The sequence below is a fragment of the Sus scrofa genome, chromosome 2, assembly GCF_000003025.6.
Source record: "Sus scrofa isolate TJ Tabasco breed Duroc chromosome 2, Sscrofa11.1, whole genome shotgun sequence".
In the NCBI taxonomy this organism is placed as follows: Eukaryota; Metazoa; Chordata; class Mammalia; order Artiodactyla; family Suidae; genus Sus; species Sus scrofa.
Genome location: NC_010444.4, coordinates 69837320 through 69853464, shown reverse-complemented (window position 1 = coordinate 69853464; position 16145 = coordinate 69837320). Strand labels below are relative to the sequence as shown.

The following is a 16145-nucleotide window of genomic DNA, read 5'->3' as shown; positions in this document are numbered from 1 at the left end:
GGTCTGGGGCTGCTGGCGGGGGAGGGCCCAGGCCCACCTGTAGATCTTCCTCTGAGACAGATCAGACCAGTAGATTCTGTTGCTGGCCACCTCAGTGTCCAGAGCGACCACGTTCTTCAGGTTGGGGATGAGGCTGGTGTACTCACTACGGTCCAGGGTCATCTTCCTCACCTCGTGGCGGTTGGTGAAGAAGAGGTAGGCGATGGTGCCTGGGGAGCCACGAAGTGCGCTCAGGGGAGGGGAAGGGACCTCAGCCCCCCGCCATCACCCTGCAGGGTCTGGATGAATCAGAGGAGGCACCCAGCACCTGCCTGGTGTATTAACCATGTTTTGTGTTTGGGGTTTTGTTTTTGTTTTTTATCTTTTTAGGTCCAAATCCGCAGCACATGGAAGTTCCTAGGCTAGGGGTCGAATCAGAGCTATAGCTACCAGCTGACACCACAGTCACAGCAACGCCAGATCCAAGCCACATCCAGGACCTACACTGTAGCTCATGGCAACACTGGATCCTTAACCCACTGGGCGAGGCTAGGGATCAAACCCATATCTTCATGGATACTAGTTGGGTTCTTAACCTGCTGAACCACAACAGGAACTCCAGGGGTATTTTTGTTTTGGCCGCACCTGGATTGAAGCCTCACCATAGCCGCAGCAGTGACAATGCCAGATCCTTAACCCATTGAGCCACAAGGGAATTCCACCTCTGTGGTTTGGATGTAGATCAGGGGGGGACCAACCTCCCAGGGCTTCCAGCTTGCTGGATACTTGCCTCAAATGCGAACTCACTTCAAATGCAAACTAACCAGCCCACACCCTCACCATCTCCTTTACTGGGTTTCACACTCTGGCCTACTCTCCGCCTGCCCCAGTCACCCCAGAGCCAGGTGCCACGCAACCTGGGCCAGCATCTATGCCCCAGAGCCTGTGGAAATTATTCAGACTAGCCAATCCTAAGCCTGTTTAACCTGTTCCTTCCCACAAACCACAGCAGAGGCTCTTGTCCCCATATTCCCCTCACTCCCTTCTGCTTCCTGACCATTCCTGGTGCTTCCCCATATGCCTCCACCCCAGCCCTGCAAAGCTGGCCCCCTCTTCTTGTGAACAACAAACTGTCTTTTTTTTTTTTTTTTTTTTTTTGCCTTTTCTAGGGCTGCTCCTACGCCATATGAAGGTTCCCAGGCTAGGGGTCCAATTGGAGCCACAGCAATGCAGGATCTGAGCCTCATCTGTGACCTACACCACAGCTCACAGCAACGCCAGATCATTAACCCACTGAGCAAGGCCAGGGATCGAACCCGCAACCTCATGGTTCCTAGTCGGATTCGTTAACCACTGTGCCACGACGGGAGCTCCCAAACTGTCTTTTCAATGGTCATTACCATAGCTGAATAACAGTAAAACCTATTACTAAAACACCAGGACCCCAGCACTTTACATTTGAGAACAAAAGATGGAGAAATGATAATGGCAAATATATGCAAGAGTGATTCCGAAGGGCATCCTTGGATGCTAGTCACATTCTTTAACCACTGAGCCACAACCGGAACGCCTGCTGTCAACCTGCTTTACAGTATTAAGGCTCAGAGAGGGGAAGTGACCTGCCCAAGGTCACACAGCTAGTGAGTTCCAGAGCTGGGATTTGAACCCGGGTTGCCTTGAGTCTGGGGGCTGTGCTATAACCAGGATCCCAGCACTCACCAACCCAATGGACCCCACTCAGAATATCCCTTCCCATGACACCAGTCCAGCTGGGATGGCATCTGTAGGGACCCGACCTTACAGGATGGGATGAAAGTGAACTTTCGAATGCTCGAGGGTTTCACATATGGGGATGTGACAGAGGGAGGCCAGGGAGCCAATAAAAGGGATGACAAGAAGAGAGAGAGATTTAAAAGGCCAAGAGACCTTTGGGGAAACAGCTCTAAGATATTTCTGCAAAATAGGCTCTCCTTGGAGTTCCTGCTGAGGCACAACGGGACTGGCAGTGTCTTCGGAGTGCTGGAACACAGGTTCCATCCCCGGCCTGGCACAGTGGGTTAAGAATCTGTGTTGCCACAGCTGCAGCTTAGGTCTCAACTAAGGCTAATATCTGATCCCAGGCCTGAGAACTCCACATGCTGTGGGGCAGCCAAAAATGAAAAATGAAGAAAAAAAAATTGGCACTCCTTGGTATCACACACGCTGCAAGAGTGGAATATGACAGAAAGCAAAGGATGTCTAGGCGACCTGTCCCTTCCACCAGGGCAGCTATGGCTCTAAACACACAGGATTCTGTGATTTAGGTAATTCTAAGAATCAATGCATGGTTGCAGTTCTAACCTAAATGTCATGTGAGAAACACAGTCATGTCTATTTTGTTTCATGATGAGCCATTATATTTGGGTCTCTTGGAGTTCCCACCATGGCTCAGTGGTTAATGAATCCAACTAGGATCCATCAGGAGGCGGATTTGATCCCTGGCCTTGCTCAGTGGGTTAAGGATCCGGCATTGCCATGAGCTGTGGTGTAGGTCAAAGACGTGGCTTGGATCTGGCGTTGCTGTGGCTGTGGTGTAGGTCAGCAGCTGTAGCCCCTATTCGACCCCTAGCCTGGCAACCTCCATATGCCACAGGTGCAGCCCTAAAAAAACAAAAGACAATATTTAGGTCTCTTTTCACTAAATTTGCTTTCTTTAAGTCCTTTCGCTGAAGTGGGTGCAGGCTGTTTGGGCCAAAGCTTTCCACCTCTCATCTCCTGAAGCAGCCCCCCCCTCCATGGGACTGGGAGCTGCGCACCATCCCCTGTGAGACTGACCTGTGTTGACAGCAGAGAAGCCCCACCTGTATGGGCAGCCCTCTAGCAAACCCAGTTCCTAACTGGGCTGTGTGGTCTTGGGAGCAAACAGGTCATTGCATTCGGTACAATGTTCAGATGATGAAATTCCCCAGCGTGTTTGCTTCTGCCCCTCCCGCCACCTCCCCCAGCTCACCTATGGCCTTGCAGGCCTTGGTGAGAGGCTCCAGCTGGAAGCCCTCCTCACACTGGCACTTGTAGCTGCCCTCGAGGTTCACGCAGATCTGGCTGCAGGCGTCTGGGTCCTGACACTCGTCGATATCTGTGGGACACAGAGAAATTTGGGGAGAAATTGGGGGCATCTTCCCTGATGGTCATAAATGCAGCCATGGGCATGTGGACCAAAAGCAGGGCCTCCCAGTGGCAAATGGGGGGACAGCCCGTCCTCTCTAGGGAAGACCTCCAGGGCCAGGGACACGGTGACCATTGGGTTCAGAAATGAAATCTTATTTGTTCTTTTCTTTTCAGGGCAGCACCTGAGGCATATGGAGGTTCCTAGGCGAGGGGTTGAATCAGCTGCAGCTGCCGGCCTACACCACGGCCACAGCAACCCCAGATCCTTAACCCACTGAGTGAGGCCAGGGATCCAAACCACATACTCATGGATACTAGTCAGATCCTTAACCCACTAAACCAAAATGGGAACTCCAAGAAATGAAATCTTGGAAACGGCCAAGTATCACCTCAAACAGTGGCCTCCACCTCACCATTCACTTCAGGGCACAGCCAACAGGGCAAAGTGGCATCAGCTGAGATTTCTTTCTTAATTATTAAACCCCAAAGGCAAGAAGCTAGTGCTCCCAGAGGGCCAAGCCTGCAATAATTGGCCGGCTCGCCTGGCATCTTGCTCAAGCCTCCTACCAGCCCTGTGAGGAGCGGACCGCTTCCATGCACATTTCACAGGCGGGAAAGCGGAGGCAGAGGGTTTGAACTGCCCACATCCAGAGAAGGGGCCCGGGGTTAGCATTACCTTCGCATCTGTGCTTATCCACCAGCTGGAAGCCCTCGGGACAGAGGCACTCATAGCCGATCTTGAGGTCATTGCAGATATGGGAGCAGCCACCCTTGTTGTCCAGACACTCGTTGGTCCCTGCACCGGGTGGGGGATGGGGGTGAGTCACCCTCTGGCCTCCAGACACCCCTCCTCCCCTGCCACCCGACGCTATTTTGTCATCGTCATCATCATCACCACCATGACCAGGAAGCTGGTTAAGTACCAGGACTCCTAGGAGGACTTGAGAGTCACTGTCACAAGTGACGCCATGGATGAACCATGAGGACATCACAGTGGGTGAAAGAAGCCCAGGACAGAAGGATAAATCCTGCACATTTCCACCATGAGGTCCCCAGGGGAGTCAGATTCATAGAGACAGAAAGTTGGATGGTGGGTGTTGGAGGGGCTTAGTGTTTAATCCCCAAAATGAAAGAGTTCTGGAGATGGGTGGTGGTGATGGTTACACAATAATACAAATAAAATTAACACCATTGAACTGTACGACTAAAAATGGTTGAGAGGGTAAATATATTGATTTTTTTTTCTTACCACAATTTAAAAAATTTAATTATTTTTTGACTGTAATAAGTGGTATGTGGCTTTCACCTTTTATAACTCATTTAATCCTCCCTGTATCCCTAAAGGCAAAGGAACTCCAGCTGGGGAAGCTGAGGGATGGCCAGGTTAAATGATTTGTCCAAGATCACACTGCTGGACTCAAACCCAGGGCACTCAGCCCCCAAATCCAGGTGCTTATCCTCTACACCAGGTGTGGGCCAAAGTCAGCCCCCCACCTGCTCTTACACAGCCCCACAGCTAAGAATGGTTTTTACATTTAGAAATAGTTGAGGGGAATTCCCATTGTGGCTCAGCAGAAACACATCTAGGATCCATGAGGACGCAGGTTCAATCCCTGGCCTCACTCAGTGGGTTAAGGATCTGGTGTTGCCGTGAGCTGTGGTGTAGGTCGCAGATGCGGCTCGAATCCTGTGTTACTGTGGCTGTGGTATAGGCCGGCAGCATCAGCTCTGATTTGACTCCTAGCTTGGGAATCTCCATATGCCATGGTGCAGCCCTAAAAAGACAAAAAATAAAAATAAATAAATAAAAATAGTTGAGAAAAAAAATTGATCACAAATTAAAAAACCTGAGTTCCCAATGTGGCACGATGGGATTGGCAGCATCTCTGTAGTATGGAGACGCAGGTTTGATCCCTGGCCCAGCACAGTGGGTTAAGGATCTGGCACTGCTGCAGCTGCAGTGTAGGTCACAGCTGCAGCTCGGATCTAATCCCTGGCCTGGGAACTCCATGTGCCATGGGATGGCCAAAAAAGAAAGAAAAAAAGAAAAGAGAAAAATGAGAATCAAGAGCAAAATTATATTTTGTGCCATGTCAAAGTTCTCTGAAATTCAAGTTTCACATGCACATGTATGCATTCGTATGACTGCTTTCTTGCTACAAGGGCCTGGTTGAACAGCTATGACAGAGACTCTATGGCCCAAAAAGTCAGAAATATTTAAATGGCTCTGGATCACAGCGTTGTTGAAATTACAAGTATCACATTGGCTGGTCTCCAGCAGCCCTAGGATGTGTGAGCAGTTACTGTCCCATCTTATAGTTGGGAAAACTGAGGCTTAAAAGAAATCCACTTACCCCAGCCCACTATCCCCCACATCTGTCTGGCCCCAAAACCACAGCATTCTCAGACCTGGGTAGACCAGTCCCTGGCAGCATCACAGTGCCCATTTCTGGGTCCCAACCCCATTCTGCCAGCAGCCCACATCCTGGGGACTTACCACACTCCTTGAGGGGCTCGTCTGACCAGTCCCGGCAGTCCCTGACTGAGTTGCACACTTTGTCCAAGGAGATGCACTCGCCGCTTTGACACTTGAACTTGTTGGGCCCCTCGCACAGAGTCACTATCAAAGTCACAAAGGAGGGTCAGGTGCTTCCGGGCAGCTGGAGTTTCCTTAGTGCTCTTGATTAATATGATAGTTTATTGATCCAAGAATAGATGCAAATGTACTTGGTAATAAAACAGCATAATTACTCACCACCCCTGGAGCTTCCACTCAGCTTAAGAATTAGAACATCATTGAGAGCAGGGAAACTCTGGCCCACTGCTTGTTTGTTTAAATAAAGGTTTATTGGCATATAGCCCTGTTCATTTGTTCATATGTTGTCAATGGTGATTTTCACACTATAATACTAGAGTAGAGCAGCTGTCATTATGACTATGGCTGGCAAAGCTGAAAATACTTATTATGTGATCTTTACTATCTGTTCCTGGTCTAGACAATTACAGCGGTTTTTGCCATCCTATCCTGCTACCCCTAGAGGCAATAATAATCTTAAATTTGACCATTTCCTTATTTTTCATTAATAGTTCTATCAAGCATGTATGAATGAACAATATACTGTTGAATTCTGCTTGTTTCTGAGCCTTATGTGATAACTATCCAGTAAATTCCTGCAACTTGCTTCTTGCTCCCAAGCCCAAGTTTATGAGGTTTAGCCTGTGCAGCAGCTGAGAGCTGTAGCCTCAGATTCCCAACTGTATGATGCTACACTGTGTGACTACACTGCCATTTAAAAATTATTTCCATGCACCTCTGTTCACAGCAGCCTTATTCACAATGGCCAAGGAATAGAAGCAATTCAAATGTCCATCCATACAATAGAATATTATTCAGTCTTAAAAAAGAAGGGAATTCTACTATACCATGGTTGCATGTTGAAGTCATTATACTAAGTGAAAGAAGCCTGTCACAAAAAGACAAATACTGTATGATTCCACTCACGTGAGGTTCATAAAGGGGTCAATTTCAGAGAGACAGAAAGTATGACAGTAAGTGTCAGTGCTTGGGGAGTTAGTGGTTAATGGGGACAGAGTTTCAATTTGGAAAGATAAAAACAGTTCTGGATGGTGGTGATGAATACTTGGCATTACCAAACCGTACCCTTAAAAATCAAGATGGGAGTCCCCGTCGTGGCTCAGCAGTTAGTGAACCCGACAAGCTTCCGTGAGGGCATGGGTTTGAACCCTAGCCTCGCTCAGTGGTTTAAGGATCCGGCGTTGCTGCAAGCTGTGGTGTAGGTTGCAGACGCAGCTCGGATCTGTTGTTTCTGTGGCTCTGGTGAAGGCTGGCTGCTACAGCTCCAATTAGACCCCTAGCCTGGGAACCTCCATATGCCGTGGATGTGGCCTTAAAATTAAGCCAAAAAAATAAATTAATTAAATTAATTCTACTGCTGATAAACATTTGGGTTGCTTCTAATGTTTTGCTGTTAGGACAGTGCTGCTCTGCCTGTTCCAGGGTCTATCCTCCAGTGCACAGGTCTAAGTTTCTCCTGGCATCATTCCCAAGAACAGGAACTGCAATGTTGTAGATTCAGCAAAGTGCTTTTTACATGGAGTTATATCTGCATGTAACTCAGGGTAAGTATATGAGCTCTCTACACTCTGACCTCATTCTCACAGTCCTGAGGTAGGGCTTTCATTTTGCACAGTTTTCAGATAAGCAGAAGTGAGGCTCAGAGAGGTCAACTAATTTCCCCAAGGACAAACAGCCAGTGAGGACCCAGGAGGCTCCTCCCCACATCTCCCCCAGGCCCAGGACCCCATGGAACAGAGCTCACCATTGACACAGCCCTGCTCGTCGCTCAGGTCCTTGCAGTCATATTCCCTGTCGCACTGCCGGCTACCATGGATGCAGGTCCCGTCTGAGCACTGGAACTCGTCAGGCCGGCACGTGGCCACATCTGGGAGAGGCAGAGCCAAGTGTGGAAGATAAGAAAATGGGCAATACACAAATATTAAGTTTTCTTAGACTTCTCTCTGCTTTGTCTTCACATGCATGTTTCAAAACAGGAAATTCATGGAGTTCCCGTCGTGGCTCAGCGGTTAACGAATCCAACTAGGAAGCGTGAGGTTGCGGGTTTGATCCCTGGCCTTGCTCAGTGGGTTAAGGATCCAGCATTGCCATGAGCTGTGGTGTAGGTTGCAGACGTGGCTCGGATCCCGCGTTGCTGTGGTTCTGGGGTAGGCCGGCGGCTACAGCTCCAATTGGACCCCTAGCCTGGGAACCTCCATATGCCATAGGAGCGGCCCAAGAAATGGCAAAAAGACACAAACAATAAAACACAAAAAACCAGGAAATTTATTAAAAAGCTGGCAGACCCTCAGGAGTTCCCTGGTGGCTCAGTGGGTAAGGATCTGGCCTTGTCACTGCTCTCACTCTAGTTACAGCTATGGTGCAGAAACTTCCACATGCCTCAGGTGCATGTCTTGGGTGCAGCCAATTTATAATAAACTTTTTTATTAAAGTTGAATAACAATCTTGTGCCAATTTCTGTTACATAGAATGATCCTGTTTTTGCTTTGTTTTGCTTCCTTTCATTTAGAATGATCGTGTTTTTTTAATTTTAAGGAAGTATAGTTGATTAACAACATTGTGTTAATTTCTGCTGTACTGTAAAGTGACTCAGTTTTATCTGTAACACACATATTCTTTTTATTTCCATTATGGTTTCTCACAGGATAGAAAAGAATCCTTTTGTGTTTTTGTGTTTTGGGGCCATGTCTATGGCATACAGAAATTCTGGGGCCAGGGAGTGAACTCATGACACAGCAGTAACCAGGGCCATAGCAGTGAAATGCTGGATCCTTAACCCCTGTACCTGCACAAGGAAACTCCCAGAATGATTCTTTTTTTTTTTTTTTTTAATAGCCACACTTGTGGCATATTAAAAAAAGTCCCAGGGCCAAGAATCGAATGCAAGCCACAGTTGCAACCTAGGCCACAGCTGCAGCAATGCTGGATCCTTAAGCCAGAGCACAGGGCTGGAGATCGAACCTGCACCTCCACAGCGACCAGAGCTGTTGCTGTCAGATTCTTAACCCGCTGCACCAGAGCGGGAATTCCCATGATTTTATTTTTAAACCATTTGTTCATCTTTGCAATAAGGAACAAAAACACAACTGAGCATTAACTCTAATGAAAAATGCACTCAGACGACAGCTAAAATAGTAGGGTACATATGGGAAGTATAGTTTTCATAGGTGTGTGTCCTCAGAAGGCTACTCTGCCTTTCTGTGCCTTGGTTTCCTCATCTGTAAAGAATGAGGGAAGCCTGCTCAAGGCATGGGGATTAACCAAGTTTGTGTTCAGTTTTAGAACCAATCACAGACAAAGTCTCTAATTGTTCTTAAAAAGTAACATTTGGAGTTCCCATTGTGGCTCAGTGGTTAACGAATCTGACTAGGAACCATGAGGTTGCGGGTTTGATCCCTGACCTTGCTCAGTGGGTTAGGGATCCAGTGTTGCTGTGAGCTGTGGTGTAGGTCACAGACGCGGCTTGGATCCTGAATTGCTGTGGCTGTGGCGTAGGCTGGCGGCTACAGCTCGGACTAGACCCCCTAGCCTGGGAACCTCCATATGCCGAGGGGGTGGCCCTCAAAAGCAAAAAAAATAAAAAATAAAAAATAAAATAAAATAAATAAAAATAAATTAAAAAAAATTTAAAAATCTAAATCGACAGAACATTGTAAATCAACTATAATAAACTTTTTTTAAAAAGAACATACTGATTTGTTAATCTAAAAACAACAAATAAACAAAAAGTCTGTATAGTGGCAACTATACAGTGAGTGCAACTCTGAAAACTGTGCCCAAGGGCAAAGGTACCAAAGAAACAGAAAGAGGGAAACTTCCTACATCATTAGTCATGGGTGAACGGCCTCCATTCAGGGCCAGGTCCTTGACTGGCACTCTCTCCTATGCAGGAGCCACTAACTACACGTGGCCATTTAACTTTCAATTAGTTAAAGCGAAATAAACCTAAGAATTCTGGGCTTCGGTGGAACCAGCCACACTGCCCAGCTCTGGTGCACGGGGCAGCCTCACAGAAAGTTCTATCGGTGGCGCTGGATTCTGCCCAAGGTCTGAGAAGGCCAAGGCTGTTGCCCCATAACAGGGGAGGGGATCACGGCACAGTGAGGCTAAGTCCTTGGCCAAGGGTCACGCAGCAGGGACGTCACCAGCCAGGCCCGGAGCCCAGGATGATTTCTGGACAAAAAGACACTGCGGGTTGCAGTGTGTGCCCCTTGTCAAAAGAGACTAATTAAGGAGACATTTGAGATGGAGCTTGTCCTCCAAGTGATCAGAAAGATTGGAAGAAACCTGAAATGGGGCCAACTTTCTTGCTGTGTGATGCGAAATCATTGAACTGAGGTAGGAAGTAGATGGGCCCCTGGGCTGAGAACAGCTGGGACACGTCAGGCTTGGTAATTTGGGCTTTGCTTCTTTTTGACATGTCAAGGAGAAAGTTAATGGCAGGACCTGAGCTCTGCTGGAATAAAAAGATTTTTTTTTTCTTTTTAGGGCAGCACCCTCGGCATATAGAAGTTCCCAGGCTAGGGGTTGAATCGGAGCTACTGCTGCTGCTGCTGCCGCTGCCGGCCTAGATCACAGCCACAGCAACACCAGGTCCCAGCTGAGTCTGCAACCTACAGAACTCACGGCAACACCAGATCCTTAACCTACTGAGTGAGGACAGGGTTCAAACCTGCGTCCTAATGGATACTAGTCAGGTTCCTTACCACTGAGCCACGATGGGAACTCCCTAGTATAGAGAGATAAGCTGACTACTTCAATTACTCCTGGGGTCAAGAAGACCTCCCCAGTTATATATACACAGAGAAACTCTTGGGGGTCAAAAACGGAGGTGGGTACCAGGCCATAGTAGGTCCTGATGCCCTCCCATAACACTTTGCTCTGAAATCCATCTTGACCAAAAGCTGCACACACAGATCAGGGAGGGCCCTGGGTCTGGTCAGGTGTGAGAAATAAAACAGGATAACTGGTCAAAGAAAAACAAAGACCCAGTAGACCCGTCTATAAAGTGGTTTAAATCACCTCTCTGGCTCGCTCTTCATTCGGGGGGGGAACGCCAGCACTCCTCTTTTGGGTGTGGATTACTGCTTTGCTCTGACTTAAATAAACTACTTTTTCTTTTTTCAGTCTTTTTAGGGCCACACGCACAGCATGTGGAAGTTCCCAGGCTAGGGGTCAAACTGGGGGACTGTAGCTGCTGGCCGACACCACAGCCACAGCCACTCGAGATCCAATCCTAGCCTGTGACCTACACCACAGCTCACGGCAATGCCGGATCCTTAACCCACTGAGCGAGGCCAAGGATCGAACCTGTGTCCTCATGGATGCTAGGTGGGTTCGTTAACCACTGAGCTATGATGGGAACTCCTAAATAAACTACTTCCCTGTGTGCTCTCCAACATGTCACACTGTGTCTCTGACAATAAACTTTGTACCTGTTTTTACAGTCTTTGTCTCCTTGAAACATTCTTGCTTTCAACAGGGAGCAAGAATCAAGGCAATTCTGCTTCCAGCCTCTAGCTAAGATTCCTGGTTTTCACCCAGGCTGCTCAGGTTTTGTTTTTTGTATTTTCTAGGGCCTCACTCACGGCATATGGAGGTTCCCAGGCTAGGGGTTGAATCGGAGCTGTAGCCGCTGGCCTATGCCAGAGCCACAGCAACACCAGATCTGAGCTGCGTCTGCAACCTACACCACAGCTCACAGCAACACCAGATCCTTAACCCACTGAGCAAGGCCAGGGATCGAACCTGCAACCTCATGGTTCCTAGTCAGATTCGTTAACCACTGAGCCACCACGGAACACCCAGGCTGCCCAGGTTTGATTCCCGAGCAGAGAATTAAGATCTTGCTTCGAGCCATCACTCACAGCTGTCTCTCCAAGATCAGAACCACCTAAAGGCACTGGCCAGCCCCCCACCCCCCACACAGGAGGGCCCAGGGACAGGTGAAGGGATCCCCAAGGCGCCCCTACCGCAGTTCTCCTCGTCAGACTTGTCCTTGCAGTCAGTGTCTCCGTCGCAGCGCCAGCTGGAGTGGATGCACTCGCCACTGTGGCAGTGGAACTCGAGGGCTGAGCAGGGGTTGTTGCTCCTCTCGGGGAGTGATGAGCTGTGGCTCCTGCAGTGCTGTGGCCACTCGTCTGAGCCGTCCTCGCAGTCAGGATCACCATCACAGGCCCACAGCTCAGGGATGCAGGTGGAGCTGTTGCACTGGAAGCTGGCGGGGCCACAGGTGGGTGTGGGGCAGGATGCTTCATCCGAGCCGTCCAGGCAGTCCCGGTCCGAGTCACAGACAAACTTTGGGGCGATGCACTTGCCGTCCTGGCAGCGGAACTCATCTTGGGAGCACGTCTTGGGGGCTTCAGAAATAGACAGAAGATCACAGCCAGGTTACCGGGGAGGCCCTACACCAGCCCACTGCATAGATGGGGACACTGAGCCCAGGACAGGCCAAGCCCAGTGAGTGGACCTGGGGTAGTAGTCAGGGGCCCTGGATTTGGAACCACTGCCCCACCCAGATACCCACCCAGCTCCCGGCCCTCTCAATGCCTCGGACGTCTGTTCGTGTCTCAAGGTGTTACTGTGAGGAACGTGTGTAAAGTTCCCAGGTTGGGCTGGGCACATGGGAAGCACTATTTAAGAGTTTGCACAGGGATCCACATTCAATTTCTTGTAATAAACTATAATGGAAAAGAACATGAAAAAGAGGGAGTTCCCTGGTCGTTCAGCAGGTTAAGGATCTGGCAGTTGTCACTGCTGTGCAGTGGGTTGCAGCTGCACCTTGAATTCAGTCCCTGGCCTGGGAACTTGATATGCAGTGGATGCGACCAAATAAAAAAAAGAGAGAGAGAAATATATATATTTCTCTTCCTTTTACATTCTCTCCCATTATAGGTTATTACAACCTGTCCAGAGGTTTTTGTTTTTTTAAAGAGCCTCACTTCATGAAAGACATGTCTATACAAGAGTTCCCCAGTGGCTCAGTGGGTTAATGATCCAGGGTTGTCACTGCTGTGGCACAGGTTTGATCCCTGGCCCAGGAATTTCCACATGCCATAGATGCGGCCAAAAAAAAAAAAAAAAAAAAAAAAGTTTATATAGCTGAAAAGGAAATTATAAATAATGAATAAAATCAAAGAGCCAGCTGCCACATGCCTTCCCATCTGAAACTATCAGCCTTGTTTCTTTGTGGAACTCTCAGCTGGAGGAACAAATTCTGACCTCAGACCAGAATCTGGTCGGGTCACTTGGACGTGGCTGAGGCCCATGGCCCATGAGGTGAGGGACCCCACTTACAACAGCCTTCCTCATCTGAGCCATTCTCGCAGTCCTGCTGACCGTCACACCTCCAAGACTCAGGAATGCAGCGGTTGACACGGCCCCCACAGCTAAAGTCCCCTATCTTGCAGGTGACAGACACTGTGGGAGAAAACAGCATTGACCCTTAACTCATAGGAAGACCAACCTGCCTTGCCAGTCTGGGCTTTGCAAAGGAAAAAACCTTGGAGTTCCCTGGTGGCCTAATGGTTAAGGATCTGGCATTGTCACTGCTGTGGCTAGGGTTCCATCGCTGGCCTGGGAACTTCTGCATGCTGTGGGAGCAGCCAAAAGTGAGTAGCGAGCTCCCCTTTACATTTTATTTAATAAAATAAAAATTATAGGAGTTCCCATGGTGGCTCAGTGGTTAACGAATCTGACTAGGAACCATGAGGTTGCGGGTTCGATCCCTGGCCTTGCTCAGTGGGTTAAGGATCTGGTGTTGCTGTGAGTTGTGGTGTAGGTCACAGACACGGCTCAGATCCTGCCTTGCTGTGGCTCTGGCGTAGGCCAGTGGCTACAGCTCCGATTAGACCCCTAGCCTGGGAACCTCCATATGCCACAGGAGCACTCAAGAAAAGGCAAAAAGACTAAAATAAAATAAAAATTATATTAAATTGGAAAAAAATTAAGTGACCAGTTGGTAAGGGCTATAGGGATAAATTAGGAGTTTGGAATTAACAGATACACGACACTACATATTAAATAGATAGACGACAAGGACCTACTGCATAGCACAGGAAACTATATTCAATATCTTGTAATAACTATACTAGAAAAGAATCTAGGAGTTCCAGTTGTGGCTCAGTGGAAACGAACCCAACAAGCATCCATGAGGACCCAGGTTCGATCCCTGGCCTTGCTCAGTGGGTTAAGGGTCCAGCGTTGCCATGAGCTGTGGTATAGGTCACAGACGAAGCTCAGATCTGGCTACAGCTCCGGTTAGACCCCTAGCCTGGGAACCTCCATATGAGGTAAAAATACCAAAAAAAAAAAAAAAAAAAAAATCCTATTTCATCTCATTAAAAAAAAAACGGGAGGGCCATTAAAGGAAAGTTCCAGAAATACCTTCTCCGCCCACATCCTAATTCACAGCAGAATGCATCAATACACAAGCTGATTCCCACCGAGTCTATCACCCACCATGGTCAGAAAGGTCACAACCCAAGGGGACTCACTGCACGTCTCCAGGGACTCATCGGACCCGTCCTTGCACTCGGTGTTCCCATCACAAATCCACTTGTAGGAGATGCATTTCCCGTCTCGGCACTGGAACTCGTTTCTCCCACATTTCTCTTCCACTGAGAGAGAAGGAAAAGGAAATGAAGCATCAGTGCCAGGATCAGCAAGTGACCATACTCCCTGTGTCTATTTCTTGCCAGCTGAGAAATGAGCCAGAAATACAATCCTATCGTAACAGTCAGGTTCCCAGGAAATGAAATATGAACAAATTCAATTTCAAGAACCAACAACATCGTGGAGGATTGAGTTCCTTGATGATGTAGCAGGTTAAGGAGCTGGCATTATTACGGCTGTGGCTCGGGTTTGATCCCTGGCCCAGGATCTTCCACATGCCACAGGCATGACCAAAGAGAAAGGAAAAAAATTATACACACACACACATATCATGGAAAAAAATTATACATAAATATATAATTTTTATATAAATATATACATATCATATATATTTTATATATATCATCAATGAGATAGATCTACCTCATGGAGGATGCAAAGAGTATACCCAAAAGAGATTTGTCAACAATGTGAGATTTTGACATCATGGTTGGATGCTGAGTCTAGAGTATGGATCCAGAGAGTTCCCTTGTGACTCAGTGGGTTAAGGACCAAATGTTGTTTCTGTGAGGATGTGGGTTTGATCCCTGGCCTCCCTCAGTGGCTTAAAGATCCAGCATGGCCACAAGCTGTGACATAGTTCACAGATGCAGCTCGGATTCGGTGCTGCCATGGCTGTGATGTAGGCTGGCAGCTGCAGCTCTGATTCCACCCCAAACTCAAGAACTTCCTTCCATAGGCCGTAGGTGAGGCAATCAAAAGAAAAAAATAAAATAAAATATTGAAAAAAAAGTATGGATCCATTGAGCTATGGGAACAAAATATTAGAACTTTGGTGCATGTTAACAAAGAAAAGAGGAGTTCCCACTGTGGCACAATGGAATTGGAGGCGTCTTGGTAGTACTGGCACACAGGTTCAATCCCCAGCCCAGCAGAATGGGTTAAGAATCTGGTGTTGCTGCAGCTGAGGTAGGTCAAAACTGTGGCTTAGATCTGATCCCTGGCCCAGGAACTCCATACATCTCAGGGCAGCCAAAAACAAAACAAAATAAAAACAAAGTAAAGAAAATTATTTGGTATATTACAAAACTGAATTGAAAACAGTACGAAGGAAAATTGAGGCTGCAAAGGCATTAAGCTGGAGGAAAACTTGAAAAGCTTTCTCCAGTAGGTAGAAAGGAACTAGAAAGAGATAAAACTATGAAAATGTGTTAATGTAGAGTCAGGGAGCAGAGATCCAACAGAAAAATTAATCATACAACTAGATATGAGTAAAAGAAATGGGACAGACACAGTAACAAAAGATCTAATAAAAGAAAATAATTGCAGTTCCCGTGTGGCACAGCAGAAATGAATCTGACCAGGAACAACGAGGTTGTAGGTTCGATCCCTGGCCTCAATCAGTGGGCTAAGGATCCAGCATTGCCACAAGCCATGGTGTAGTTCGCAGACGCATGTCGGATCTGGCGTTGCTGTGGCTGTGACACGGGCCGGCAACTGTAGTTTTGATGGGACCACTAGCCTGGGACCCCCCAAAGGCTGTGGGTGCAGCCCTAAAAAAGCAAAAAAAATAAAAGACAGAAAGAAAACTTTGCTGGGAGTTCCATGGTGGCAATGATCCCAACTTGTTACCCTTGTGAGGACGAGGGTTTGATCCCTGGCTTCATCCAGTGGGTCAAGGATCCGGCGTTGCCGTGAGCTGTGGTATAGGTTGCAGACGTGGCTCAGATAGATCTGTTGTTGCTGTGGCTGTGGTGTAGGCCAGTGGCTACACCTCTGATTCAACCCCTAGCCTAGGATCTTCCATATG

At 47.9% G+C, this 16145-nt stretch overlaps 1 protein-coding gene across 5 annotated transcripts in view; it reads right to left on the bottom strand.

Annotated features, from left to right (window-relative positions):
- LDLR (low density lipoprotein receptor) overlaps nt 1–16145 on the bottom strand; it is a 36476-nt gene that overhangs the window by 11359 nt on the left and 8972 nt on the right. For all 5 annotated transcript variants that reach the window (XM_021080452.1, NM_001206354.2, XM_021080457.1 and 2 more), the window contains 8 exon segments: nt 14218–14340; nt 13019–13141; nt 11695–12081; nt 7467–7589; nt 5624–5746; nt 3803–3922; nt 2969–3094; nt 38–209 (listed from right to left, as the gene is read on the bottom strand). In XM_021080452.1, coding sequence (XP_020936111.1) covers nt 38–209; nt 2969–3094; nt 3803–3922; nt 5624–5746; nt 7467–7589; nt 11695–12081; nt 13019–13141; nt 14218–14340 — 1297 coding nt within the window.